Below are 20,000 nucleotides of genomic sequence, written 5' to 3'. Positions count from 1 at the left end.
GGTTTGGTCTTCTCCAAACTACACAAGACACAATAAAAATTCTGTTATGTTTTTACAAGCATTACTTATTCTTGGAAAGAGCTTGGGGTATTGCAACTAGTTAATGTTGAGCACTGATGACATTATTACTATTTTTTATCTGTTAAATCTTGAGCGGTGCTGTTCTATTGCATCTGCCTTTGCTGGGGCTGGCTCTGAGGCAATGTTCCTGGGTAGGTGAACAGGCACTGGCTGGGCAACTGCACCCCCTTGTTCTACACGCTTTATTACTGCAAAAAGCAAATCTGACAAATATTTGTAAGATTTTTTCTCATTGATTGGCTTTGCAACCCATCTTTTGTTTGCTTTCGGAAAGCAAAGTTTGTATCGTGCCTCACCAGCTTGCTCACCTGTCTTCACTACCGCTTGGCTGCGGCCTGTATTAGTATTGTTGTCAAGAGCAGCTAGTTGGGTCCTGGCAATCATTCCCCTGTATGAATAGTGTTCCCGTTTCGAGCAGTACTTGAGCATCATGGCATGGTAGACCTCTAACTTACCAGTGTGACAAAAGTCAGTAAGCTTTGCCAAATCCTTCAGAAGTTTGGTATTCAAAGCCACTTCCTCTAAAGCCAAGTGGGCTGATGTGCCTGGCTTGAGCCAACAGATTTTCTTAGCCTCTGAGGATGAAATGTGCCTGTGACAACACCGATGAAAATGGGTGTTTCCTGACCACTTGTGCTTGTTGGAGACATGATCCAACATCGACTTCCACTTTTCACGTAAAAGCTGGACGTTACCATTGCAGGTTGCAGCAGACCACCAAAGATGATTTGAAATGGACTGTATCCAAGGTGACAATTCTTCGCATCCTCTTTGTTTGGCTTTGTTTGTGAGCTTCTTGACCACCCACTTGGAAAGGTGCCAAACATCATACTGGTGATTAATATGTGGGTAATCCTTGGCAATACAACTGTTGATTGACACATGGCGGTCTGTTGCAACCCTGTTGATCTTGACCCCTTTGCCCTCCAACAATTCAACACATCGGGTAAAACCCTCTTTCTCCATGGCATTGGATGACGACACTTCAGAGACTTGAACAACACTAAATGCTACGACATTTCCTTGCTCTTCGTCCATCAAAGTGTAAGTGCCATACTTGGCACAATGTCCAGGGCTATCACATCGGCCATCACCATCCAAATTGACAACCTCTGAACAAGTAAGTTTGTTAATCTGCCTATTTAATTCAGTTTCCCATGCCTCATTAACAACTGGAAACAAGTACTTCAATTGTGTGTCATAAAACACACTTTCACTAAAAAACTGAAGATTGATGCATGATGCAAGGCGGCTGATGCTTGAGAAGGTGCTTCCTGTAAAGAGGATGGCTGCTGCCAATAATAGGTTTCCCAGGGGCTTCCTTTTAATAACTGGTTGGGATTCCCACAGTTCTGTATGCCCATTATGGCAGATTAGCACAACTGATAGCATGCTCCCAGTTGTTTTCCTTTTTTGGTCAATGATCACGCCCCCACATTTTGGACACTTTTTCAGTAAATTGTTCAAACAGGAACCGAACACAAGGTATTTTTTTTCACCCTCTGGAGAGCCATCTTCAAATTCATATTCAGACAACACTATATCATCTTCGGATGACGGTTTTTCGTCATCTGGTAATAGCCAGTGGGGATCTAAATCTTCATCATCATTGTTATCATCATCATCATCATCATCATCATGTATATCCATTTTACCATCAACAAGGACATCATGCACTGGTGGTAAGGGGATTGTATCAAACTTGTTAATGTCATAGGTTGGAAAAGTTACTGTGGGTGTATCAATGGGATTTGGGGGTGCTGCTATGGCATAATTATGGTCATGTGGAATCTTCCATGTGACAGCACTTGGATTTTGTGGGATATCATCCTCTATATAAGTATGGGAGGACACGTCAATATTTGCAGTACCACACACACCATTATCATTGCCTATAGTGTTGCACATCTCAGTTTGAACCTCCACACTTTTTAGGGTAATGGGATCAAAACAACACTGAATTCCCACATCATGCATTTCTGGGATTGTAGTATGCATTTCCAAATCAGTGCAGATTGAAGGTTCATTAGTCACTGGGTCATCTGAAGATACATTGTCCTCGATGTCTGCAGCAAGTAGTTCTGAAAGAGCCTAAAACAAAATTAAAGTGCGAATATACAAGGTAATTCTTTTCAATTTACTACAAATTGAATGCCTTGAATTTGCCTAACTTCATTTTGTCAATTCTTCCTGTTTTTGGAGTGACAACTTGGAAAAATAAACACAGCAAATTACCAATCATAGGTCATTTGTAAGGTCAGCTAACTCGCCATTATTTTCCACGTAAACCCAGCATAGTATATTTTAAAACTGGGCGGATGTACACCGAAATATGTCACCATGAAACCATTGTTCATACATCGGGTCACGCGATCCCCTCGGTTCAGAGCGTGTGCAAATATCGACATGTAAGTGGGAAAATTTATTTGATTCATAGTAAAAGAGAAGCAAACTGACAAACACTAACTTCTCGCTGCCTTCGTCGCTGAAGGCGATGTTCGCTTGATGACCGCGGCTTTTTCGCTTCGGGGCCGTAACTAAACAAGGATGGGATAGCATCATCCTTCAAATCTCTCTTAGGTTTTTCCCCTATTAATTGTGCCCGGAAATCTATCTTGAAACAGCTTGGCATGAAATGATCGCTGCAGACGTAGCTGTTTTCAAGTGGTGGCATATTCTTCCGTCTGATTCTGTCGAGCCATGCCTTCGCGCGATCGTCTTGTGGGACCCTGTGGTAAGTCACCGTGTTCCCGTTTTTCTTTGTCTTCTTTGAATAATTATGGCAACCAGGCACACAACAGCTCACCATTTCACTTGAAACAATCAAAGTACAGTCGAAGATACCGATACAACGACAGGAATTGTAATATTTTAAGTTGAAGAATGAAGAAGCGGCTAGGAGCAGATTTGATAAACCCCGCGGAAAATGACGATTCTACGTCACCACGTGCTGCTGACCACTGACCGCGGCTCAAATTTTCTCCAAAATGGCGGATTTCTATTTGCATTTTCGGTCGTCTTTCAGGTACAATATTTAATTTGAATGAAACGATATGGGAATGATGTTATCAAAAATTTACACATGGGACAGAGGCCAAACATTCAAAATAACTTCAATTTTACCCCGGAGTTCCCCTTTAAGGGCTGGTGGTGCTTCGGCTGCGGCTAATGCAGGCGTGAAAGATAGGCTTTTTTAGCGCCACGGCAGGTGGAAAACCGTTTCTGCCAAAAATGGCTACGTAGAGGATAGCTTGGATTCTAGGTTGTCGGTTTCCAGAAGGTTCGGTATTTGATTACTTTGCTTACGTTTCGTTTTTCCCTTTCTTTGGCTCTATAAGGTCATTTTGTTCAGCAGACTGACTGACTGACGTGCCCTTAATAAACTATTTTCACATTGAAGTCTCGTGTTAGTGTAGTCAGAATGTGTAATTTCTGACGTTCGAGTGACATGGGAACGAGTTAGTCAGAAATTGAATATTCTGACGGCACGGCGTAGAGGACCGTAGGTGGCTATGGGATAGGTTAGGACTATTTAGGAGTTTGGCGGGAGTTTTTCATCATTCCGCGTTTTTCAGTCGCTGATGCTTTAACTTTATGCTTAACTTTTGAACTGCGCGGTCTGTTTATTTTTCCTTGTGGATAGTAGGATACCCTTTCCTCGGGGTCTGGTGCCGTTGCATTGGGTGAGGAATACGTTTACACTTATTTTTGGCCACTTCTAAAGGGTGGTTTTTAGTGGTTTTTCGTATCCGGCACGGTACTGTTGCTTAGTTTATTCCTATATTAATGCAGTATATTTTGTCTATTTCTACGGACGGTGTTATCTGATGTCCAGTTTGTAACCAATTCAGGTAAATGGAGGTCATTTTGTTCAGCAGACTGACTGACGTGCCCTTAATAAACTATTTTCATCATTGAAGTCTCGTGTTAGTGTAGTCAGAATCCAACCTTTGACAACGGCGGTGCCAGTGAACACGAGGTTAATTAATGAGTTTAAAGAAATCATGCAGCACGTTCAGCGTGCACTAAATTTAGCACATTTCAATTCCGTGCTCTGCGAAAGTACAACGTGAAACTACCAAGCTTAAGTTTTGACACGTTACAAGAACACACAACAGTCCTTCTCTTCTTTTCTACTTTTTTTTTCAATGGTGTTCTTATCAACTAAGTTACAGGTTTCTTCTCCAACATCCTGCAACTAACGCCGACAACATGGACTATATTCGCAGCCAGATAAACACGATAGAGCGAATGTTGATTTTTCAAAAACGTTTTCGTTGGCTGATAGTTAATCGAGGAACTGGTTATGAAACATTAAAACCTTTAAAAAGCGAGAACAGGAGTTATCGCAATGGATGTTGAATTAACCGTGACAGAGCACAATCTTTTGTTTTTGTTTCGCACGGGTTCGCAAATTAGATGCGCATAATTGAATCGCAAGATTCGATTGGTTATCTTTTTTAAAAAAAAGGTGTGTTTTGTACACCGTCAAATCAACGGTGACAGAAACTACCTCAGTCTCCAAAGCAGAGAACGATGTTTCTCTAGAAGGAATGGTCGTGACCTTCCTCGAAATACACCCACAGGCATACTAGGCATAACATTGCGTCTTCGGAGATGGACGCAACAAAGAGACGCAAAAAAGGCCGCTTTTCCTGTTTAAGAGCTTTTAAGGGCAATCATGATAACTCTTCTCGGTTAAGAAGGTGTTGTTTTGGAACTCGCCCCAGTCTTCTCGCGGAAAATGATCATTTTGCAGCCGAAATTGCCCCTTTGCCATCCATTTATCATCGTGTTGCAAAGGAACGAGCACGGTGACCCCCAATTTTAAATGGCTTTACACGGAAGACATATTTTAAGGATAAAAAAAGTTGGATAGTAGAATTTGTATTATTTACATATAAACGACGTGAAACTGCATCTGCAGTCTGACACTGAATGCTAGGCGATGACTGTAGCGGTCCAATTTGCTTACATTTCTTTGCAAGATTGAGCAATTTGAAATCACCTCCTTAACGATTATAGCCCGGACAAACAAGTAGGTTCTCGTTTTCAGCAATATTCAGTAGCTTTTACTACATAACAACAATTTTTCCGGTTGATCTAGTTTCGAACGCTTCTCGCGAAATTTGGTAAAAAACTCTTAAAATAAAGAGCATACAGCGCGAAAACAAGCACAGCGACCCCATCTTTCTATTGCATTTTTTAAATCACCTTTGTATGAATATCAATTGTGCCAAGTTTGAAAAAAATCTGGATAGAACGTCATTTTCATGGGAATTACCTTAAGGCCTAGCCAAAAGGGAAATGTTTGGCAACCAAACAACATCAAACATTGTTTGGTAACCAAACGTTCTACCGTTTGGCCAACTTGTTTGGTGCTGTTTGATCGTGTTTGGTCGAGTTTGATAAAATTTCAAGGCCATCAAACATTCGATCAACCAACAACTTAAAACATTTCTTTTATTCTCGTGTTTGATGTGCGAAGTTTTGTTCGTTTGGACAGCCGTACCAAACATATTTGGTGCGCTCATGTGTACCACGCTTGCTCAGCCGCTTGAATCCACGTGTGGTTTAGGTCTTTCTGACTCAAAGTTCTTTGCTTGTGGAGTTTGATCTGAGTTGGATCAAACATGCTTTAACCATTTGGCCACTCAATTCAACATCAGCATGTTTGGTGACCAAAAAATGTTTGATGTTGTTTAATCGCCAAACATTTCCCGTTTGACCAGGCCCTTAGGCAAAACGTTTAACAAGAAAAATAATCGTGTGGCACGCATGTTAGCACATGTCATTTGTTTCGGGTACTCTGCTTAGTAGGCCTTTTGCAGCTAACGATCACATGGTACAAAATCCGCCATGCTGGAGGGCAAGCTCTTTATCATTACCCCACTGGGACATTAAAACAAAGGCAAGCCAAGCTTGACTGGTTCAGGTCTCTTTGTTTTAATGTCCCAGTGGGGGAATAATAATGAGCATGCCCACCAGCATGGCGGATTTTGTACCATGTGATCGTTAGTTGCAAAAGGCCTATTAACAACATTTTGAGGTTTTAACGGGAGCATTCACCTTTATCACTCGGCGGCCATTTTGGAGTCCATGGGGAATAAAGGCTTTGTCTTTGCATTGTCTTTGCCCGTCCAGCCTCACTCTGAATGAGAGGTTCGACGGGCAAAATCTTTTGTTTGGACATTGAGTGATATGGGTCTGTTCGAATGCGAATCTTTTGTTCTCAATAGATAATTTGCAACCAATTTCTAGAGACACAGATAACAATGCTGCAATGTGCAATTACTGGTGGGCCAACAAAATGAGCTAGTTAATGAGAGATCTTTTGTTTTGATGACGATGACGTAAGCTCCTATACTTACGCTGAAATTCCTTGTACCAATTTATTTTTGGGTTAACTCGCCCACATTTTTCATCATGAAAGAGATCCCGGAGAAGGAATAATCGCAAAAGACTTATGAAAGTGACGTTTTCCGTTCCACAACGTTCAACCTGTGAAATGGTCTACTGATATACAGTTCAACATTTGCTTATGACATTCACCAACACATTTTCAACCGCGCGTCACCGGTTTAAGTCTTTCATTGCACCTGAAGATAAGCAGGCATTGTAAAAAAACACACTTTCTGAAATCCAGCAGAGTTCTTGGGGCTTAAAAGTTACAGTCTACTTTATTATTCAAGATTTTCGAGATTCCTAGAAAACGTGCAGAGGGGTATTCAACCTTGTTTGCCTCACTTGGAGGGGGAAGCCCCCTCGGAACGAGGTTGATTACTGCCTACAATAGCTACCTTAAAAAACAGTGAGAACAAAATGTAAGCAAACACTTAATTCACAGAGAAGATAACAAAACAAAATACCTCCAAAATTATCCATTTCAAACTAAAATTAATGTTTTTCTTCCAGTGGACTTTTCCCCGTTTTCCTCTTGCTTTCCTACAGGGTAGTTGCAGATTCTAGTACGTAGCTCTTTTGGAAAGGTAAAACGGAATCTTAGCTTTCTTTCCATTTTGTTTCATTAACGTATGAGTTTGCACAGATGGCATCAATCATGCTATTTAAAAATTGACTTCAAATGCTAATAGAACTTGTTAGACTTTAGTCAAAGCTCCAATTTTAAGCCTTTTAGCTTTGATAACGAGCCAGTTATTAGCCATCAAAAACTTACAAATTCTTCAGTGACTGTTCTGTTCAGGCTACGAAATAACCTTTGCTCTCGACAACGGTAAACAATAACTTTAATGATCTGACGAAACTGCTAGTACACGCTTCGCATAATGACTACAATTCTTCGAGCGAAAAGCACATGTTCTGGTACCCCATAATATTATAAGTCTAGTCTCACAGGGGGTCGTGATGCTCTTCCACACAGGGGGTCCTGGCCCAAAAAATGACAAAGACGCTACTGATTCCATAAAATTCTTTGTAAAAGTGCAAATTTTCAAAGCATAATTCCTCAGAGCTTATTAAAGCTTATGCAATGCACTTTCAATATTCATTACTTTATTTTCGGCTGACTGGTTAGAAAATGTTAGCCCTATGCTAATATAGCAAAAATATATCACATCTTAATGGAAAAGAGAAATGAGGCTGTTGACGTAGTCGCCTACTATGAGACTGCCACCACTGTTTATAGCAACGTAGGAAGGAAAGCCTTTTTGGAAATACTGTCTATCAATTTTACTCAAAAACTTGCCGCCCGGGGTGAAGAGTTGCAGTCTACGGTTACGTGAATCACACACAATCAGTCGGTTGTACTTGTCAATAACGAGTCCATGAGGACCATCAAACTGGCCATCATTGGACCCCTCACAGCCAATGTCATGTAAATACACTCCCGTTTTGTCAAATACCTTGACACAATTAACAAACAAATAAGAAACAAAGAATTTGTTCTGGTGATAAATAGCGCAATCTGGGAATTTATCACGGTCTGGGGCACTGAAGGATTGGAGCAAGTCATTCCCATCAAGGGAGAGGACCTTGATTTTCTTGTCCGACCAGTCAGTTATAATTATACGACCATCACTCGCAATGGAAAGGCTACCTGGTTTATCAAGATGTTTATCATTGATGTGTTTGATGAAGTGACCCTCCTCACTAAACACACGAACCTTATTGTCGCTTCTCGGAACTAAAGTCAGCAGGTCACCAGAGTCTGTAAATGCCACAGAACAAGGTTCACCATCAAGTTTTATCTCACTTCGAAACTTTCCTTCTAAGGTAAACAGTTGAATTCTTTCATTCCGCACATCTGCAACAGCAATTGTTCCCGTTTTCTCGCTCACATCAATATCGAAAATGCCATCAAATTCTCCTCGTCCCTTCCCTTTTGAACCAAACTGAAAGACAAATTGATATTGATGCTGATGAACCTGCAAAATCAAAGGACTACCAGTCAGCGGCTGTCCATTCACAAAGATCTCTACTCTGTATTGTCCGGCACACTGTGGTGTGTATGTCACTCTGTAGTTCCCGTCTTTGGTGTCTTTAATGTCCGTATTTAGTTGATCACCTTCTGGAGTCAATATGTTGACTTTGATTTTATCATCTTGTTGATAACATTCAAATCCTTCTGAATCCTTGGTAACAATGACGAAATAGGTCTCCTTCCTTTCTTTTACTTCCTTGCTGTCTTGACCTTCAGCTAAACACTTTGAGGGATCAGTCTTCGTGACAACAACTCGATCCATAAGATCCAATTTCGTTTCCACCAAGTAATGTATATGTGGCGACATGTAAAGATCGGGTTTTCTTACATTTAACAGTTCATTACAACGTCCGAGGATGGCGTGATTTGTTTGTAGAATTTCGACGCTGAAGCTTCTTTCTAAAATACTCTTGCAGCGTTCGAAGCAGCTCTTCAACTGGGTGGCAACCAGCTCGAAGTTTTCCAGTCGCGTTGCGTGATGTTTTTGTTCCGCTTCATAAATTTCACGAAACTTGTGCTTCATTTTCCTCTCGTGTTCTCGCAAATCACGAATCAATTTTTCCACAGTGTCTGTCATTTTCTTTTCCTCGTTCAAAATTTCAATTTTGTTTTTGTTTTTTAGGTCAGTTTGTTTCTTAATTTCACTCTCATATCTGACCATTTCCGCTTTCACTTTGGCCACAGCGTCGGACATTTGCATCTTTTGTTCTTGTACAGCTTTCTGAGTGTCTGTCATGATGTGTCGATTATGACTCACTACAGTACATTTGTGGCAAATCAGAACTTTACAGTCCTCGCAATAAAATTCGAGGGGTTGATCTTCATGATATTGCTGTGAACACATCACGGGTCTTTGGATCAACTCTTGCACATCTTGCGCTTGCAATTTGTCGATCAAAACATTGCGATGACCCCTTGTGGCCTTCAAGCGTTGGTGAGCTTTAAAACAAGATGCGCACAGAAAATCCTGGCACACGAAACAGTAGCATGTTGCGGTGTTGTTCTCGTCACAACTGTTGCATCTTTGAGACTGTACGCTGCCATCTTCTAGAGCCAGAACATCAACCAATCGGTTGAGATGAAAAGATGACGGCAAATTCTCAAAGGTGTCTGTTTCGGGAATTTGGAATAAAGTCTGGCAAACCGGACATTTGATTGTCGCTTTTAGCTGTCTCCTTGCAACGTTTGCATGTCTGTTAAGACACTCCAGGCAGAATGAGTGAAGACATGGTAATGTCTTGGGATTTTTAACTGTCTCTATGCACAATGGGCATTCTGCTTCTTTTTTAAGATTCTTGAAAAGCAGCTGAACATCCATGATGAAGCCAAGCAACGGCAAAATGAGGGCGTGTGAAATAGTGGCGTCACTTAAATCCCGAGACTGTGTGTGATTGACACGGAGTCTCTTTTTGTGACATTCTAATGCACTTCATCACGAAATAACACCCATTTTCTAGCTGAAATTTTGGTTTTGCTGAGAACTCAGGGTGCTTACCATTAAGCCAAACCAACCGTCCAGAAACCGGTTGGACGAAACGCTGAAAATGGAACGACATTTTCCGATTGTAGCGATGGACCTAAATGACGGTCCTCTCTTCCTTAATCTCCCACTCGATGGTTTTCCTAACCCATCATGGAGAACGCAATAGTTCCAATGCATTTCTTAGATTCTGAGGAGTGAGGAAGACATTGTTTGAGACTCATCAGTTAGGATTGCCCGTAACCGTTCAAAAGAGTCTCTACGACTTCTGTATGAACAAAATTTTGAAAACAAAACGAGGAAAATGGAGTGTAAATCAATGTTTCGTGTAAAGCAAATATTTCCACATAAAGGAAAAAAATTGGACGTGTTTGCTAAGTTCTTAGCCTGCGAACACACCCGTATTTCCGGCGGTCTGCCTTCGTAGGCTTCTCAGTTCTTGGTTTTCCCGTCACGCAAAGAAAAGATAAAATAGCTTACTATTGAATAAATTTAGTCAAGAAATTGAGATATTGTAGGAGGGCAATAAATAATCAGCGTGTCTAAGTTTTAGGGTTGTACGATATTCCAAACTCGAGTTCCGCAAACGGTCTCACTCAAAATTATAGTGTTTAGTATGGATCAGTATAGAGACTCCATGAAGAGGGACACCAACATGGCGGCCGGAAACCAATGGAACCACTTGAGTTTACTTCGGCTCCATCAAAGCATTTTTCCTCTCTGCTAAAAACAATCGCATAGACACTTCTCGTAACATATTGGTTATTGCCAACGAGCAAGCCAAGCGAAGACGCGAGACTATCGAGGCGGCTAGTTTAATGCCGCGCCAAGTATTGCAGCAGGCAGAAAAATTCTCGATCGCGCTGTGAAAAGTGAATGTAAGTGTAAATGTAAGATTCCCTGTAGATTTTAGTAGGGACCACTGAAAGCGCGTGTTTTAATATGTGCTGTCCAGGGTGCTTATGGTTCTGTGATTGGATAATCTTGCATCACGCGCGCGACTATTGATGATCTTGTCTGAAATCATGAGCATCGTCAAATTAGGGGGCCCGGCCGGATTACATGGCGGAAGTTCTTAACTCCAGCTCAAGCTGAAAAGTCATGTGATTTGCTAACTTACTTTTTAGTCTGGGCTAAGAAACAGATTGAAGAGAGGGGAACTTCAACTTGCGCACTGATTTTGTTCTCGCATCCTGGCAGATGTCTCTTCATGAGTTGACATTTCGCACCCGGGCGGTAATTCAGCCTGTTTTTGCAACAATTTTTAAGGCGGCTGGTTGGTCCGGAATTTATTCCCAATCTAAAACTCAACTTGTTATAAGGGCTTTAAGACTCAATCGCATTCAGGTACGAAACGGAATATTGTTAACAAAAACGCAAGCCAACAACTTTCCCACTCGCGAAACAAGCACATTGAAAGAGGTTAAAGGAAGGCCGCGCAGTATGACTGAGCTACTTTATTACTCCTGTGTTCGCTTATGCCTACGTATAAAATAAGCACGAGCAAAACGAAAGGATAACAAAAATTTTGTGGGCACGGCGCTAAATTTTACACGGAAAGGCTAATCTTCACTTCCTTTTTTTTGTTTTATCAGGAGGAAACACTGGATAATCTTGCTTACTTGATGCCTGGTCTGGGATAACTGATATATAATACATATGTTACTTCAGATATTAAAACCACGTAGTATCGATATTTATTTGACTTTTTAAACTTTTGATCTCAACTACTTAGGAGATACAATTTTAACATGTTCCTTTCTGACAAATCGTACCTGATTTTAGAGTGAATGAGGTGTACAAAACAAGAGGCACCAGTTAGAAGAATTTTGAATGAAATAGTGTCATTTTAGGTGTTCTTATTTTCCGATTCATCGAAGGGAAATTGCAGTTTAACGTAAAAACTACCACAGGTGAGGGTTTCACTTTATAGCAAGCACCATGGCATATATACGGAGTGTATCGCATACCATCATTAAACAGCATTGCTTATCTTTTGAATGCATTGATTGTGTCTCCCCCGTCTCAGTTCCCCAAGCCCGCCGTTTTCCAGGTTAAAAGTACTATTAGGGAGATTAAGAAAGTTGTTTAAGGAAAAAAACAAAAAAAAAAAGCAGTAGACTAGCAACCTTTGTGGCTTGATTATGGTGCTGAAGCAAAAATCCCCCTACAGGAAGGGGTTCCTCTCCACTAACTGAAATAATAATAGTGGGTAAGTGGGGGGAAAAGATTGTGTGTGTGGATGGTGAATTGAGGGAAAATCATAGCCAAAAATAAGTCTGTAAAATGAGGAAGAGAAATTCACAAAGCAAACTCTTAACCTCACAGTGGAGTTAGCAAAACAGAACCAACTCTGTGTGAAAATAAGAACTTTAATTTAAGAAACAGCCAGATAGTACATGTACAACAAAACTAAATCAAGTAAGAGGGATAAACAAATATTTGAACATGAAAATTATTCGTTCTTAAAAAATAAGTAATAACAAATAAGAGAAAAACCCTACATGACACCTTCGTTCTTAAAAACACAGGAAAGGGTCATTTTCTTATTTTCCGATTTATCGAAAGAAAATTGCATTTAAACATAACAACTACTACCTGTGAAGGCTTCTCTTTATAGCAAGCACCATGGCATATGTACAGAGTGTATGACTGAATGCATTGATTGTGTTTCAGTGTCACTTAATGAGGCACCCCCTCCCCCCTCGATTTGTCCAACGAACCCCTTCTCAGTTCCCCACGTCCGCCCTGTTCCAGGTTAAAGTGATATTAAGGAGTTTAAGAAACGATGACGGCTACGGCTACGAAAATGCCACAAAAAAAGAATATTTTATTGGTTAAAAGAGGAAAAATAATGGTGCTGCACGTGCTGCACGCATTTTATCTCGTATTTTTGCGGTCCTCTCCATAAACAACAACGTGAAATCACCAAATTTGTGGTTTTAACAACAGCGTAAGCAAACAATTGACAACCTTTCATTAGCTGTGGTTCCACTAACCCTTTTATGAAATAGCGTTTACCCATTGGCAAGTACGGCGCTTTTAAAGAGAAATATATTTCTTCTCTTCTTTTTCGCAAGAGACAAGTGTTTCTTCTCTCCTTTTTTAATGTTGATTTTGCCAGCCGCTCTTTTTTTTCCGCCGCTCCCTTTTTTTTCTGCCGCTCACTTTTTTTTCCATCGTACTTTTTTCTTTTGCTGCTCCCTTTTTTCCTGGTCATTTTTTTCCGCCGCTCATTCTTTTCTGCCGCTCAATTTAACATTTTTTATTTGTCGCTCACTTTTTTTGAACAGACGTAAAAAATAGTGAGCAGCGGGAAAAAAAGGAGCGGCGGACAAAATCAAGATTAAGATTAACTAAGACCCCCTAAGACACCTAAGACTCTAAGACTCGAAAACGAAGTAAGTAACCCAAAACCCTCGATTTGGTTAACCCTACGCCTAACTAGGCCTAAAAGTTGGTCTTTAGGCCTAGGGAGGGTTAGCGAAATAGAGGGGTTTGGGTTATTTTCTTCGTTTTCGAGTCTTGGGGTTTTAGGGTCTTAGTTAATCTTAATCTTGATTTCGTCTTTGCTTTTAAGACAACCGAAAAAAGGTGAGCAGCAGAAAAAAGTGGGCAGCACAAAAAAAAAAAAAAATTTGCGTGAGCGGAGAGAGAAAAAAGAGAGCCGCAGGAAAAAATGAGCGGCGAAAAACAAGTGAGCGGCAGAAAAAAAAGGAGCGGCGGGCAAAATCAAGATTAAAAAAAGAGAGAGGAGACACTTGTCTCTTGCCAAAAAGGAGTAAAGAAAGAGTTTTTCCTTTAAAAGCACCGTAGGCATGAACGTTTTTGTGCGTACCGTATCCCGCTTTCCCTAGACAGAAACTGCCCTAGGGTTATTTCCATGGATACATGAAAAAGAACAAAAAAACTTCCCATGACAGTTCCTGAACTAACTAAAAAGTAAGGTTTATCTGCTCCCTGAGAGGGCTTGGCCAATCATAAAGCAGAACTAATTTGCAAGGTCAGTGAACTCATATCTAATTATATTTTACCCTGAGGGGAGTCTTTTACCGTGTAACCGCATCCCCAAGGGTAACATGAAACCTGAGCTGAGCCAAACTCAAGCCGTTTACCCTACGGAAGGCTATAAACCCAAGGTGTGTGCAACCACAGCTATTCTATCTGTTTGCTCTGAAACCGTTTGTATAGATATAGTTTTAGAATAATTCGCCCACAGTTTACTACGTGAACGAGATGGAATAATTGCGAAAGAGCTAGTTGGGATTGTATAAAGTTGTATTTATATTTTAAATTGACGTTTTCGTCGACGTTTCCGTCGAAGATCTCCTGTGCCTAAACGGTGATAAGTATGTCGAATACTGACTAAATAAATACTAATATAGAGATTGCCAAATATCATCTAATATCCCATTCACACCAAAAAGACATGTTTAATTAAACTGGGTTTTACGAAATGAAAATCGGTCGCATAAAAATGTGTGACAGGCTTATACTTGAGATTCAATTGAGTTTTGATCGTGGACAAAAATCAATATACATTATTAAAAAAAAAACCTTGAAACCGTGTTTAACCAAACATGTTCAAAACATGGTTAAGGATTGATGGGAATGTGGCATTAATAAGTTTGACTTTTGAATGCTCAACATCCTTATAGCGATGTTTCTCGTGAGGTCACCCATTGTTATTAATACGCAAACCAGAAGCCTAATTATTAGGCTACTTCGGAAAATACCCCCCAAATTTTGCATAAGCATGGTTGTTGTTTTCTCTTGGGACCATTGTAAGTCCCAAGAGAAACTGGAAACAATGCTCATGCAAAATTTTGGGGGCAAACAAAGAGTATTATGGTACTTTCCGAAGTGGCCTATTGACTGTTAAAACAATGACTCTTTTTGTTCGGTGGTTCGCAAATTTGAAAACCGTCGTTTTCTTCTAAGCGGGGGCACACGACGGGAAAACATGTTCTTTGAAGTTTGAGTTTGGCAGCCGCTATCATAAACAAACTTTTGCGTACTTTATCAGATCAGAGTCAATCTCTTGGAAAAAGTCTTTGATATATCCAGTCTTGCTGTCATTCTAGGAAAACTTGCATAGACATTCCTGAAACTTGTCATATTTGCAACCAATTAGAGCATGTTTCCCCATGACGTACGAAACGTGACGTCAATGTTTGTAAACAAGAAATATAGCTATAGCCTTTTTTTCAGTAGTGTACCAGATCTCCTAAGCTGTTATTGTTTGTTATTGAAAGCACTCTCTATTGTTTTTAAGTTTAAGTCATTGTTTCAATTGTTTGTCTTTTGTTTTTGGCTAGGGTAGCGAGCCAATCACATTATACGTTACGAGAGCTGCTACATCACCCCTTCTTTGTCTCTGAGAGCCTAACGTCATCCTGGCGTTGACTCGTTCCAAGTCATCTCCCGTTTCGCCTTGCTCACGCCAGCGGGCACGTGAGGGTTTTCATTTGAGTCCGGAGGCCGGACGTTTCGTCCGGTCGTTTCCTATTTCATGTCCGGAACTTTGATGCCAATATTTCAAGGGTTTGTATTATTTTTTGTTATTATATTTTTTTTACTTATTTTTTTAAGGAGAATCTGAGTGAACTCCAGCCTTGCATGGGAAACTGATTCTTGGGCTCCAGAAACACTGCAAACAGCGTTTCTGAGTGTTCTATTTTTCAAGTTTCCTGGGGGAGCATGCGCCCTAGTAGCTCTCCCTTTCGGGGCTCGCAAGGCACCTTGCCGCGCCAAAAACTGTGACTTCCGGTGCTTTCAGAAATATGTCCGCTACTTTGCAAACTGTCGAAAACCCTGAGACGTGCGTGTCAGATTGCAACTGGTCAAGATGCTTCACAAATTGCGATGATCAATTTCGCTTAGATTCAATTTCGCTCAGCGTTTGTGAGTGTTCAATTTTTAAAATTTCCTCAGGGAGCATGCGCCCTAGTAGCTCTCCCAAGGCAATTCAAAAAATATATATACATGAACAAATTATAGGGCAAACACAAAAGTGTCTTGTCACCGCCCTTACATTTGAGCTGTTTTTTTTTTTTTCACTTTCCTGTTCGGTAGAACCTTTTTAACTAAAAACGCTGATGTCCTAGATAAGACAAGTAATGAATGGTAACTGAAATCCTGTATTGATCCAATTAAGATCTATTGTTGGTCCAATATTGTTTTTGTATTGCTCAAGTATCGGCCCTGGGTTGCTCCGGTAGTGGCCTAGCACAGTTCCAATATCCCTGCAGTGTTAAAAAGCTACTTCCCGTTTGTATCATTCTGCTAAATACCAAATGCCCACCATCAACAGCCAACTGTAACTAATTTATGGCGGCACTGAGAACGGAGCTTTTTACATCAGAGCTACTGTTCGTCGCTTTCAGTTTTTCTCATAAAACGAAGGCAAACAAAACCTCGAAAATGGAGTATTCTTTTGATGGTGAAATGTTTGCTATACATTAAAAGTGAAAATTGATTTTAAAATAAAGACCACCCTAAGAACACTTTGAATCGGACACTGAAAGTGAAAGCCTCAAATTGAAGCTAAAAAACAAAGCAAGGGACATAAACTGACATCTTAGCTACTTAGCCATTAGTGAAGTTGAGGTTTTTAAAACCTTTGCAGAAACCGTGGACAGTAAAGATTGGTTTTCACTAGCGACGCAAGTACAAGTGTAAGCTCAAGCACAAACATAAGAAGCTTATGCTAGTGAAACGAACGTCGACATAAGCATAAAAATCAATCAAAGAATCCGCCATTTTGTTCAAATGCTCAGAGTGCTTTAATTGGCCAAACAGTAAATTTCCTTGTGCTTATGCTGTGTTTCGTTTTCACACAACGCAAGCAAACACAAGCATAAGTGCAAGCACAAGGAAAAGGGAAAGATTTTAATCCTTGTGCTTGTGCTTGTCTTAACCCCGTTTTCACGGTGAAATAAGCGCTCTTATGCTTTCGCTTGCGTCCCTAGTGAAAACCAGGCTTAAGTCTTGTACAGCGTTGGATAAGAGAAGATCGTGATCAGTCAAAATTGATTAAATAGTATTTATGAAATTTAAGTGGCCTTCTGCACGACTGATAAGCCATGTTAAAATGAAAACACTTTCTACGTCAATTCAAATTTTTCTTTTTCAAATCTAATCTCGACAGAAAAGTGCTTGTCCTTAATTGGAGAAAGTCGTAACCAGCTTAACACATCACTGCACAACCTTGTTCCCAGGGCTTTTCCCTCACTTGGAGGGAGAAGCGCCCTCAGAACGAGGTTGATTACTGCCTACAATACCTACCTTTAAAACACTGAGAACAAATTGTAAGCACTTAATTCACAGAAAAGATAACAAAACAAAATGCCTCCAAAATTATCCATTTGAAACTATTTTTTTTTCCAGTAGAGTTTTCCCCGTTTATCTCTTGCTTTCCACCAGGGTAGTTGCAGATTCTAGTACGTAGCTCTTTTTATTGGAAAGGTATAAGGGAATCTTGGCTTTCTTTACATTTTGTTTCATTAACGTACGAATTTGCACATATGGCATCAATCATGCTATTTAAAAATTGACGTCAAATGATAAAAGAACTTGTTAAACTTTAGTTAAACCTCCAATTTTCAGCCTTTTAGCTTTGATAACGAACCAGTTATTAGCCATTAAAAACTGATAAATTCTTGGGTGACAAAGGCACCACTGATCCCATATATTCTTTGTAAAATTTGGAATTTTTCAAAGCTTCATTTTTCAGACCTTATTAGAGCTCATGCAATGCACTTTCAATATGCATTACTTTATTCTCGACTGACTGATCAGAAAACGTTAGACTTATGCTAATAAGGCAAAAAGATATCACATCTTAATGGAAAATAGAAATCAAGCTGTTGCCCACGTCGGCTACGATGAGATTCCCACCACTGTTTATAGCAATGGTAGAAGGAAAGCCATTTTTGAAATACTGTCCATCAATTTTACTCAAAAACTTGCCGCTCAGGCTGAAGAGTTGCAGCCTATGGTTACGTGCATCAGACACAATCAGTCGGTTGTACTTGTCAATAACCAGTCCAAAAGGACCATCAAACTGGCCATCATTGGAACCCTCACAGCCAATGTCATATAAATACACTCCTGTTTTGTCAAATACCTTGACAGATTTAGCAGAGTAATAAGAAACGAAGAATTTGTCCTGGTCATAAATAGCGTAGTATGGGGATTCATCACAGTCTGGGGCACCGAAGAATTGGAGCAAGTCATTCCCGTCAGGGGAGAGGACCTTGATTTTCTTGTCTAACCAGTCAGTTATGATTATACGACCATCACTCGCAATGGAAAGTTGAAGTGGATTATCAAGATGTTTATCATTGATGTGTTTGATGAAGTGCCCCTCCTCACTGAACAGACGAAGCTTATTGTCGCTTTCCGGAAATAAAGTCAGCAGGTCGCCAGAGTCTGTAAATGCCACAGACCAAGGTGTACCGTGAATTTTTATCTCACTTCGAAACTTTCCTTCTGAGCTTAACAGTTGAATTCTTTTATTCCGCACTTCTGCAACAGCAATCGTTCGCGTTTTGTCACTCACATCAATGTCGTTAATGCCATCAAATTCTCCTCGTCCCTTCCCTTTTGAACCAAACTGAAAGGCAAATTGATATTCATGTTGATGAACCTGCACAATCCAAGGACAACCAGTCAGCGGCTGTCCATTAACGAGAATCTCTACTCTGTGTTGTCCGGCACACTGTGGTGTGTATGTCACTTTGTATTTCCCGTCTTTGGTGTCTTTAATGTCTGTTTTTAGTTGATCACCTTCTGGAGTCAATATGTCGACTTTGATTTTATCATCTTGTTGATAACATTGAAATCCTTCTGAATCCTTTGTAACAATGACGAAATATGTCTCCTTCCTCTCTTTTACTTCCTTGCTGTCTTGGCCTTCAGCTAAGCACTTTGAGGGATCAGTCTTGCTGACAACAACTCGATCCATAAGATCCAATTTCTTTTCCACCAAGTAATGTACATGTGGCGACAGGTAAAGATCGGGTTTTCTTACATTTAACAGTTCGTTACAATGTCCGAGGATGGCGTGATTTGTTTGTAGAATTTCGACGCTGAAGTTTCTATCCACGATACTCTGACAGCGTTCGAAGCAGCTTTTCAGCTGGGTGGCAACCAGCTCGAAGTTTTCCAGTCGTGTTGCGTGATGTTTTTGTTCCGCTTCATAAATTTCACGAAATTTGTCCTTCATTTTCCTCTCGTGTTCTCGCAAATCACGAATCACTTTTTCCACAGTGTCTGTCATTTTCTTTTCCTCGTTCAAAATTTCCACTTTGTTTTTGTTCCTTAGAGCAGTTTGTTTCTTAATTTCACTCTCATAACTGACCATTTCCGCTTTCACTTTGGCCACAGCGTCGGACATTTGCATCTTTTGTTCTTGTGCAGCTTTCTGAATGTCTGTCTTAGAGTGTCGATCATGACTCACTACAGTACATTTGTGACAAATCAGAACTTTACAGTCTTCGCAGTAAAATTCGAGGGGTTGATCTTCATGATATTGCTGTGAACACATCACGGGTCTATGGATCAACTCTTGCACATCTTGCGCTTGCAGTTTCTCCATCAAAACATTGCGATGACCCCTTGAGGCCTTCAAGCGTTGGTGAGCTTCAAAACAAGATGCGCACAGAAAATCCTGGCACACGAAACAGTAACATGTTGCCGTATTGTTTTCGTCACAACTGTTGCATCTTTGAGACTGTGCGCTGCCATCTTCTAGAACATCCACCGATCGGTTGAGATGAAACGATGACGGCAAATTCTCGAAGGTGTCTGTTTCCGGAATTTGGAATGAAGTCTGGCAAACCGGATATTTGATTGTCGCTTTTAGCTGTCTCCTTGCAAAAGTTGCATGTCTGTCGAGACACCCCAGGCAGAATGAGTGAAGACATGGTAATGTCTTGGGATTTTTGACAGTCTCTATGCACAATGGGCATTCTGCTTCCTTTTTAAGATTTTTGA

General features: G+C 40.5%; 2 protein-coding genes and 1 long non-coding RNA gene across 3 annotated transcripts in view; 1 reads left to right on the top strand and 2 right to left on the bottom strand.

Moving 5' to 3' along the window:
* LOC138023545 (uncharacterized) overlaps positions 1-11,998 on the top strand; it is a 55,815-nt gene extending 43,817 nt beyond the window's left edge. The window contains exon 3 of the long non-coding RNA XR_011126708.1: positions 11,597-11,998. This is a non-coding gene — a long non-coding RNA (uncharacterized lncRNA). The remainder of the gene's footprint in view (positions 1-11,596) is intronic.
* LOC138023543 (E3 ubiquitin-protein ligase TRIM71-like) lies at positions 7,355-10,248 on the bottom strand. Its single transcript, XM_068870546.1, has one exon. The coding sequence runs from the start codon at positions 9,837-9,839 to the stop codon at positions 7,659-7,661; it is 2,181 nt and encodes a 726-aa protein (XP_068726647.1). The 5' UTR covers positions 9,840-10,248; the 3' UTR covers positions 7,355-7,658.
* A 4,445-nt stretch (positions 11,999-16,443) lies between the features above and the next one.
* Positions 16,444-20,000, bottom strand: part of LOC138023207 (E3 ubiquitin-protein ligase TRIM71-like) — a 3,576-nt gene continuing 19 nt past the window's right edge. Inside the window, exon 1 of the mRNA XM_068870235.1 lies at positions 16,444-20,000. This exon is cut by the window's right edge and continues 19 nt beyond it. Within this exon, the coding sequence (XP_068726336.1) occupies positions 17,845-20,000 (2,156 nt within the window). The 3' untranslated portion in view covers positions 16,444-17,844.

Source organism: Montipora capricornis, chromosome 11 (genome assembly GCF_036669925.1).
Source record: "Montipora capricornis isolate CH-2021 chromosome 11, ASM3666992v2, whole genome shotgun sequence".
Lineage (NCBI taxonomy): Eukaryota > Metazoa > Cnidaria > Anthozoa > Scleractinia > Acroporidae > Montipora > Montipora capricornis.
The sequence above is the reverse complement of the archived record's forward strand: the minus strand, read 5'-3'. Positions and strand labels throughout refer to the sequence as shown.

Excerpts from the sequence above, each read along its gene's own strand:
- LOC138023543 (XM_068870546.1), bottom strand. The coding sequence starts at position 9,839 with ATGGATGTTCAGCTGCTTTTCAAGAATCTTAAAAAAGAAGCAGAATGC.